Source organism: Gallus gallus, unplaced genomic scaffold, assembly GCF_016699485.2.
Source record: "Gallus gallus isolate bGalGal1 unplaced genomic scaffold, bGalGal1.mat.broiler.GRCg7b scaffold_102, whole genome shotgun sequence".
NCBI classification, from domain to species: domain Eukaryota; kingdom Metazoa; phylum Chordata; class Aves; order Galliformes; family Phasianidae; genus Gallus; species Gallus gallus.
In genome coordinates this window covers 1-10,679 of record NW_024096054.1, presented here as the reverse complement: position 1 = coordinate 10,679, position 10,679 = coordinate 1, and the positions used below count along the sequence as shown (strand labels likewise).

The 10,679-nt window shown below is 57.2% G+C and overlaps 1 protein-coding gene across 1 annotated transcript; it reads right to left on the bottom strand.

Annotated features, from left to right (window-relative positions):
• Positions 1 to 639: 639 nt before the first annotated feature.
• On the bottom strand, positions 640 to 9,782 carry LOC121108944 (sodium/glucose cotransporter 2-like; the record flags this gene model as incomplete). The annotated part of the gene is made up of 3 exons (XM_040657302.1): positions 640 to 811; positions 7,481 to 7,631; positions 9,671 to 9,782. Coding segments are annotated over 3 exons (435 nt in total), but the record flags the coding sequence as incomplete, so codon positions are not given.
• Between the last annotated feature and the right edge of the window lie 897 nt (positions 9,783 to 10,679).

Below are 10,679 nucleotides of genomic sequence, written 5' to 3'. Positions count from 1 at the left end.
CCATATCCCCCCCCCATATACCCCCACCATATACCCCCCCATATAACCCTCCCCATATCCCCCCCCATATAACCCCCCCATATAACCCTACCCATATCCCCCCCATATAACCCCCCATATCCCCCCCCCATATACCCCCCCCATATAACCCCCCCATATAACCCTCCCCATATCCCCCCCCATATAACCCCCCCATATAACCCTCCCCATATCCCCCCCATAATACCCCCCCATATAACCCCTCCCATAAAGCCCCCCCCATAACCCCTCCCCATACACCCCCCCCATATAACCCCCCCCATATAACCCTCCCCATATCCCCCCCCCATATACCGCCCCCCATATAACCCCCCCATATAACCCTCCCCATATCCCCCCCCATATACCCCCCCATATAACCCCTCCCATAAAGCCCCCCCCATAACCCCTCCCCATACACCCCCCCCATATAACCCCCCCCATATAACCCTCCCCATATCCCCCCCCATATAACCCCCCATATACCCCCCCCCATATAACCCCCCCATATAACCCTCCCCATATCCCCCCCCATATAACCCCCCCCATATAACCCTCCCCATATCCCCCCCCATATACCCCTCCCCCCCATACACCCCCCCCATAGACCCCCCCCCCCCCTCACGGGTTCGTTGACGCGGGCACGAAGACGGCGAGGAAGAAGAGGGCGGCGATGGGGGGGGTGAGGAAACTGCCCACCGCCTGAATGTAATCGAACAGCCGCCCCCCCTGCGCCGCGCGCACCACCGGCAGCCACGCCAGGCTCAGCCCCACCAGCAGCACCATGAACAGCCTGCGGGGGGGGGGGGGCACATATAGGGCCGCTATGGGGTCACCTCTATGGGGTCACCTCTATGGGGTCACCTCCAGCCACGCCAGGCTCAGCCCCACCAGCAGCACCATGAACAGCCTGCGGGGGGGGGGGGGGGCACATATAGGGCCGCTATGGGGTCACCTCTATGGGGTCACCTCTATGGGGTCACCTCTATGGCCTCCATTGGGTTACCTCTATGGGGTCACCTCTATGGGGTCACCTCTATGGCCTCCATTGGAACACCTCCATTGGGTCACCTCTATGGCCTCCATTGGGTCACCTCTATGGGATCACCTCTATGGGGTCACCTCCAGCCACGCCAGGCTCAGCCCCACCAGCAGCACCATGAACAGCCTGCGGGGGGGGGGGGGGGCACATATAGGGCCGCTATGGGGGCACTGCTATGGGGTCACCTCTATGGGGTCACCTCTATGGGGTCACCTCTATGGCCTCCATGGGGTCACCTCTATGGGGTCACCTCTATGGGGTCACCTCCAGCCACACCAGGCTCAGCCCCACCAGCAGCACCATGAACAGCCTGCGGGGGGGGGGGGGGGGCACATATAGGGGCCGCTATGGGGGCACTGCTATGGGGTCATCTCTATGGGGTCACCTCTATGGGGTCATCTCTATGGCCTCCATTGGGTCACCTCTATGGTCTCAATTGGGTCACCTCTATGGCCTCCATTGGGACGCCTCTATGGGGTCACCTCTATGGGGTCCCCTCTATGGGGTCACCTCTATGGGGTCACATATAGGGCCTCCATTGGGTCACCTCCATTGGGGGAACCTCCATTGGGTCACCTCTATGGCCTCCATTGGGTCACCTCTATGGGGTCTTCTCTATGGCCTCCATTGGAACGCCTCTATGGGGTCACCTCTATGGGGTCACATATAGGGCCTCCATTGAGGTCTCCTCTATGGCCTCCATTGGGTCACCTCCATTGGGGGAGCCTCTATGGGGTCACCTCTATGGGGTCACCTCTATGGCCTCCATTGGGTCACCTCCATTGGGTCTCCTCTATGGGGTCACCTCTATGGGGTCACCTCCAGCCACGCCAGGCTCAGCCCCACCAGCAGCACCATGAACAGCCTGCGGGGGGGGGGGGGCACATATAGGGCCGCTATGGGGGCACTGCTATGGGGTCACCTCTATGGGGTCACCTCTATGGGGTCATCTCTATGGCCTCCATTGGGTCACCTCTATGGTCTCAATTGGGTCACCTCTATGGCCTCCATTGGGACGCCTCTATGGGGTCACCTCTATGGGGTCCCCTCTATGGGGTCACCTCTATGGGGTCACATATAGGGCCTCCATTGGGTCACCTCCATTGGGGGAACCTCCATTGGGTCACCTCTATGGCCTCCATTGGATCACCTCTATGGGGTCTTCTCTATGGCCTCCATTGGAACGCCTCTATGGGGTCACCTCTATGGGGTCACATATAGGGCCTCCATTGGGTCTCCTCTATGGCCTCCATGGGGTCACCTCTATGGGGTCACCTCCAGCCACGCCAGGCTCAGCCCCACCAGCAGCACCATGAACAGCCTGCAGAGGGGGGTGGCACATATAGGGCCGCTATGGGGGCACTGCTATGGGGTCATCTCTATGGGGTCACCTCTATGGGGTCATCTCTATGGCCTCCATTGGGTCACCTCTATGGTCTCAATTGGGTCACCTCTATGGCCTCCATTGGGACGCCTCTATGGGGTCACCTCTATGGGGTCCCCTCTATGGGGTCACCTCTATGGGGTCACATATAGGGCCTCCATTGGGTCACCTCCATTGGGGGAACCTCCATTGGGTCACCTCTATGGCCTCCATTGGATCACCTCTATGGGGTCACCTCTATGGGGTCACATATGGGGCCTCCATTGAGGTCTCCTCTATGGCCTCCATTGGGTCACCTCCATTGGGGGAGCCTCTATGGGGTCACCTCTATGGGGTCATCTCTATGGCCTCCATTGGGTCACCTCTATGGTCTCAATTGGGTCACCTCTATGGCCTCCATTGGGACGCCTCTATGGGGTCACCTCTATGGGGTCCCCTCTATGGGGTCACCTCTATGGGGTCACATATAGGGCCTCCATTGGGTCACCTCCATTGGGGGAACCTCCATTGGGTCACCTCTATGGCCTCCATTGGGTCACCTCTATGGGGTCTTCTCTATGGCCTCCATTGGAACGCCTCTATGGGGTCACCTCTATGGGGTCACATATAGGGCCTCCATTGAGGTCTCCTCTATGGCCTCCATTGGGTCACCTCCATTGGGGGAGCCTCTATGGGGTCACCTCTATGGGGTCACCTCTATGGCCTCCATTGGGTCACCTCCATTGGGTCTCCTCTATGGGGTCACCTCTATGGGGTCACCTCCAGCCACGCCAGGCTCAGCCCCACCAGCAGCACCATGAACAGCCTGCGGGGGGGGGGGGGGCACATATAGGGCCGCTATGGGGGCACTGCTATGGGGTCACCTCTATGGGGTCACCTCTATGGGGTCATCTCTATGGCCTCCATTGGGTCACCTCTATGGTCTCAATTGGGTCACCTCTATGGCCTCCATTGGGACGCCTCTATGGGGTCACCTCTATGGGGTCCCCTCTATGGGGTCACCTCTATGGGGTCACATATAGGGCCTCCATTGGGTCACCTCCATTGGGGGAACCTCCATTGGGTCACCTCTATGGCCTCCATTGGATCACCTCTATGGGGTCTTCTCTATGGCCTCCATTGGAACGCCTCTATGGGGTCACCTCTATGGGGTCACATATAGGGCCTCCATTGGGTCTCCTCTATGGCCTCCATGGGGTCACCTCTATGGGGTCACCTCCAGCCACGCCAGGCTCAGCCCCACCAGCAGCACCATGAACAGCCTGCAGAGGGGGTGGCACATATAGGGCCGCTATGGGGGCACTGCTATGGGGTCATCTCTATGGGGTCACCTCTATGGGGTCATCTCTATGGCCTCCATTGGGTCACCTCTATGGTCTCAATTGGGTCACCTCTATGGCCTCCATTGGGACGCCTCTATGGGGTCACCTCTATGGGGTCCCCTCTATGGGGTCACCTCTATGGGGTCACATATAGGGCCTCCATTGGGTCACCTCCATTGGGGGAACCTCCATTGGGTCACCTCTATGGCCTCCATTGGATCACCTCTATGGGGTCACCTCTATGGGGTCACATATGGGGCCTCCATTGAGGTCTCCTCTATGGCCTCCATTGGGTCACCTCCATTGGGGGAGCCTCTATGGGGTCACCTCTATGGGGTCATCTCTATGGCCTCCATTGGGTCACCTCTATGGTCTCAATTGGGTCACCTCTATGGCCTCCATTGGGACGCCTCTATGGGGTCACCTCTATGGGGTCCCCTCTATGGGGTCACCTCTATGGGGTCACATATAGGGCCTCCATTGGGTCACCTCCATTGGGGGAACCTCCATTGGGTCACCTCTATGGCCTCCATTGGGTCACCTCTATGGGGTCTTCTCTATGGCCTCCATTGGAACGCCTCTATGGGGTCACCTCTATGGGGTCACATATAGGGCCTCCATTGAGGTCTCCTCTATGGCCTCCATTGGGTCACCTCCATTGGGGGAGCCTCTATGGGGTCACCTCTATGGGGTCACCTCTATGGCCTCCATTGGGTCACCTCCATTGGGTCTCCTCTATGGGGTCACCTCTATGGGGTCACCTCCAGCCACGCCAGGCTCAGCCCCACCAGCAGCACCATGAACAGCCTGCGGGGGGGGGGGGGCACATATAGGGCCGCTATGGGGGCACTGCTATGGGGTCACCTCTATGGGGTCACCTCTATGGGGTCATCTCTATGGCCTCCATTGGGTCACCTCTATGGTCTCAATTGGGTCACCTCTATGGCCTCCATTGGGACGCCTCTATGGGGTCACCTCTATGGGGTCCCCTCTATGGGGTCACCTCTATGGGGTCACATATAGGGCCTCCATTGGGTCACCTCCATTGGGGGAACCTCCATTGGGTCACCTCTATGGCCTCCATTGGATCACCTCTATGGGGTCTTCTCTATGGCCTCCATTGGAACGCCTCTATGGGGTCACCTCTATGGGGTCACATATAGGGCCTCCATTGGGTCTCCTCTATGGCCTCCATGGGGTCACCTCTATGGGGTCACCTCCAGCCACGCCAGGCTCAGCCCCACCAGCAGCACCATGAACAGCCTGCAGAGGGGGTGGCACATATAGGGCCGCTATGGGGGCACTGCTATGGGGTCACCTCTATGGGGTCACCTCTATGGGGTCATCTCTATGGCCTCCATTGGGTCACCTCTATGGTCTCCATTGGGTCACCTCTATGGCCTCCATTGGGACACCTCTATGCGTTCACCTCTATGGGGTCCCCTCTATGGGGTCACCTCTATGGGGTCACATATAGGGCCTCCATTGGGTCACCTCCATTGGGGGAACCTCCATTGGGTCACCTCTATGGCCTCCATTGGATCACCTCTATGGGGTCACCTCTATGGGGTCACATATGGGGCCTCCATTGAGGTCTCCTCTATGGCCTCCATTGGGTCACCTCCATTGGGGGAGCCTCTATGGGGTCACCTCTATGGGGTCATCTCTATGGCCTCCATTGGGTCACCTCTATGGTCTCAATTGGGTCACCTCTATGGCCTCCATTGGGACGCCTCTATGGGGTCACCTCTATGGGGTCCCCTCTATGGGGTCACCTCTATGGGGTCACATATAGGGCCTCCATTGGGTCACCTCCATTGGGGGAACCTCCATTGGGTCACCTCTATGGCCTCCATTGGGTCACCTCTATGGGGTCTTCTCTATGGCCTCCATTGGAACGCCTCTATGGGGTCACCTCTATGGGGTCACATATAGGGCCTCCATTGAGGTCTCCTCTATGGCCTCCATTGGGTCACCTCCATTGGGGGAGCCTCTATGGGGTCACCTCTATGGGGTCACCTCTATGGCCTCCATTGGGTCACCTCCATTGGGTCTCCTCTATGGGGTCACCTCTATGGGGTCACCTCCAGCCACGCCAGGCTCAGCCCCACCAGCAGCACCATGAACAGCCTGCGGGGGGGGGGGGGGCACATATAGGGCCGCTATGGGGGCACTGCTATGGGGTCACCTCTATGGGGTCACCTCTATGGGGTCATCTCTATGGCCTCCATTGGGTCACCTCTATGGTCTCAATTGGGTCACCTCTATGGCCTCCATTGGGACGCCTCTATGGGGTCACCTCTATGGGGTCCCCTCTATGGGGTCACCTCTATGGGGTCACATATAGGGCCTCCATTGGGTCACCTCCATTGGGGGAACCTCCATTGGGTCACCTCTATGGCCTCCATTGGATCACCTCTATGGGGTCTTCTCTATGGCCTCCATTGGAACGCCTCTATGGGGTCACCTCTATGGGGTCACATATAGGGCCTCCATTGGGTCTCCTCTATGGCCTCCATGGGGTCACCTCTATGGGGTCACCTCCAGCCACGCCAGGCTCAGCCCCACCAGCAGCACCATGAACAGCCTGCAGAGGGGGTGGCACATATAGGGCCGCTATGGGGGCACTGCTATGGGGTCACCTCTATGGGGTCACCTCTATGGGGTCATCTCTATGGCCTCCATTGGGTCACCTCTATGGTCTCCATTGGGTCACCTCTATGGCCTCCATTGGGACACCTCTATGCGTTCACCTCTATGGGGTCCCCTCTATGGGGTCACCTCTATGGGGTCACATATAGGGCCTCCATTGGGTCACCTCCATTGGGGGAACCTCCATTGGGTCACCTCTATGGCCTCCATTGGGGGAACCTCCATTGGGCCATCACTATGGCCTCCATTGGGTCACCTCTATGGCCTCCATTGGGACACCTATATGACCTCTATGGGGTCCCCTCTATGGGGTCACCTCTATGGGGTCACATATAGGGCCTCCATTGGGTCACCTCCATTGGGGGAACCTCCATTGGGTCACCTCTATGGCCTCCATTGGGGTCACCTCTATGGGGTCACCTCTATGGCCTCCATTGGGTCACCTCTATGGGGTCCCCTCTATGGGGTCACCTCTATGGGGTCACCTCTATGGGGTCACCTCTATGGTCTCTAATGGGGGAACCTCCATTGGGTCACCTCTATGGCCTCCATTGGATCACCTCTATGGCCTCCATTGGGTCACCTCTATGGGGTCACCTCTATGGCCTCCATTGGAACACCTCCATTGGGTCACCTCTATGGTCTCCATTGGGGTCCCCTCTATGGGGTCTCCTATATGGGGTCACCTCCATTGGGTCACCTCTATGGCCTCCATGGGGTCACCTCTATGGCCTCCATTGGGTCACCTCCATTGGGTCACCTCTATGGGGTCACCTCTATGGGGTCACCTCTATGGGGTCACATATAGGGCCTCCATTGGGGCACCTCCATTGGGGGAACCTCCATGGGGTCACCTCTATGGCCTCCATTGGGTCACCTCTATGGCCTCCATTGGGTCACCTCTATGGGGTCGCCTCCATTGGGGTCACCTCTCTGGAGTCCCCTCTATATGTTCCCCTCTATAGGATCACCTCTATGGGGTCCCCTCCATCCCCCCCCCCCCCCCCCCAAAACCCCAATCCCTCCCCCCATTATATTCCCTCCCCGCGGCTGCAATTGCACCTCCCGACCACCAGGAGGCGCCGTTGCGTGGCGTCCGGCCGCAGCCTCCCATAGAGATCCAGGCTGAAGATGGCGCCGGCGCTGGCCAGGATGGAGGCGAGGGACGACATGAGAGCCGCCAGCACCACGGCCAGCATCAGCCCCCGCAGCCCTAATTGGGTCATTAGGCTAATTAGGGCCCGGGGGGAGGCTCGGGGGGGGGGGTTAATAGGCTCTAATTGGGGTTCGGGGGGATTTAATAGGGGTTAATTGGCGCTAATAGGCGTTAATTGGGATTTAATAGGCGTTAATAGGCGTTAATGGGGATTTAATAGGCGTTAATGGGGATTTAATAGGCGTTAATAGGCGTTTATTAAGACTTAATAGGGGTTAAGAGGCTCTAATTGGGGTTCGGGTTGATTTAATAGGGGTTAATTGGCGCTAATAGGCGTTAATTGGGATTTAATAGGCGTTAATAGGCGTTAATGGGGATTTAATAGGCGTTAATAGGCGTTTATTAAGATTTAATAGGGGTTAATCGGCGTTAATAGGTATTAGGGAGGGCTAATAGGGGTTAATAGGCTCTAATTGGGGGTTCGTGCGGATGTAATAGGGGTTAATTGGCGCTAATAGGCGTTAATTGGGTTTTAATAGGCGTTAATAGGAGTTAATGGGGATTTAATAGGCTTTAATAGGCGTTTATTAAGACTTAATAGGGGTTAAGAGGCTCTAATTGGGGTTCGGGTTGATTTAATAGGGGTTAATTGGGATTTAATAGGCGTTAATTGGGATTTAATAGGCGTTCATAGGCGTTAATGGGGATTTAATAGGCGTTAATGGGGATTTAATAGGCGTTAATAGGCGTTTATTAAGACTTAATAGGGGTTAAGAGGCTCTAATTGGGGTTCGGGTTGATTTAATAGGGGTTAATTGGCGTTAATAGGCGTTAATTGGGATTTAATAGGCGTTAATAGGCGTTAATGGGGATTTAATAGGCGTTAATAGGAGTTGATAGGCATTAAAAGTCGCCCCACAGCACCCCATAGGCCCCATAGCGCCCCATAGCACCCTATATTGCCCCATATTGCCCCATAGCGCCCCATAGCTCCCCATAGCACCCCATAGTGCCCCATAGCGCCCCATAGCGCCACATAGTGCCCCATATCACCCCATATCACCCCATATGGCCCCATATCACCCCATAGCTCCCCATAGCTCCCCCTATGGCCCCATAGCACCCCATAAGGCCCCATATGGCCCCATAGCTCCCCATAGCACCCCATAGGGCCCCCTGTGGCCCCATATGGCCCCATAGCACCCCATAGCTCTCCCTATGGCCCCACATCACCCCATAAGGCCCCATAGTGCCCCATAGCTCCCCATACCACCCCATAGCGCCCCATATGGCCCCATAGCGCCCCACATCACCCCATAAGGCCCCATAAGGCTCCATAAGGCCCCATATGACCCCATGGCTCCCCATACCACCCCATAGCACCCCCTGTGGCCCCATAGCACCCCATAAGGCCCCACATCTCCCTATAGCACCCCATACAGCTCCATATGGCCCCATAGCTCCCCATAGCGCCCCGTCTGGCCCCATATGGCCCCATAGCACCCCATACTACCCCATATCACCCCATAAAGCCCCATATGGCCCCATATGGCTCCATACTGCCCCATAAGGCCCCCATAGATCCCCATAGCACCCCATAGCGCCCCCTGTGGCCCCATATGGCCCCATAGCACCCCATAGCACCCCATAGCTCCCCCCATGGCCCCAAATCACCCCATAAGGCCCCATATGGCCCCATAGCACCCCATAGCACCCCATAGCTCCCCCTATGGCCCCATACGGCCCCATATGGCCCCATAGATCCCCATAGCGCCCCCTCTGGCCCCCTCTGGCCCCATAGCACCCCATAGCTCCCCCTATGGCCCCATACGGCCCCATATGGCCCCATAGATCCCCATAGTGCCCCCTGTGGCCCCATATGGCCCCATAGCTCCCCATAGCACCCCATAGCGCCCCCTGTGGCCCCATATGGCCCCATAGCACCCCATAGCACCCCATAGCTCCCCCTATGGCCCCATACGGCCCCATATGGCCCCATAGATCCCCATAGCGCCCCCTCTGGCCCCCTCTGGCCCCATAGCACCCCATAAGGCCCCATAGGGCCCCACATCCCCCCCCATGACCCCATAGCGCACCGTGGGGCAGGAGGCCGACCACGAGTTTGGGGTAGGCGACGTTGGAGCAGCCGGAAGCGACCCCACAGGCGCGGCGACACGAGGCCGCATCGGGGCACGCGACCACCTCTGTGGGGTTATGGGATTATAGGGGATTATATGGGATTTGGGGGATTACATGGGATTATATAGGATTAGGGGGGATTACATGGGAGTATATGGAGGATTAGGGGGGATTGGGGGGGATAGGGGCACGCGACCACCTCTGTGGGGTTAGATGGGATTATAGGGGATTATATGGGATTTGGGGGGATTATATGGGATTATATGGGATTTGGGGGGATTACATGGGAGTATATGGAGGATTAGGGGGGATTAGGGGGGATCGGGGCACGCGACCACCTCTGTGGGGTTAGATGGGATTATAGGGGATTATATGGGATTTGGGGGGATTATATGGGATTATATGGGATTTGGGGGGATTACATGGGAGTATATGGAGGATTAGGGGGGATTGGGGGGGATCGGGGCACGCGACCACCTCTGTGGGGTTAGATGGGATTATAGGGGATTATATGGGATTAGGGGGGGTGATATGGGAATATATGGGATTTGGGGGGATTACATGGGATTATATGGGATTAGGGGGGATTACATGGGATTTGGGGGGATTACATGGGAGTATATGGGGGATTAGGGGGGATTAGGGGGGATTGGGGCACGCGACCACCTCTGTGGGGTTATGGGATTATAGGGGATTATATGGGATTTGGGGGGATTATATGGGATTAGGGAGGATTACATGGGATTAGGGAGGATTACATGGGAGTATATGGGGGATTAGGGGGGATTAGGGGGGAACGGGGCACGCGACCACCTCTGTGGGGTTAGATGGGATTATAGGGGATTATATGGGATTTGGGGGGGGTGATATGGGAATATATGGGATTTGGGGGGATTACATGGGATTATATGGGATTAGGGGGGATTACATGGGAGTATATGGGGGATTAGGGGGGATCAGGGGGGA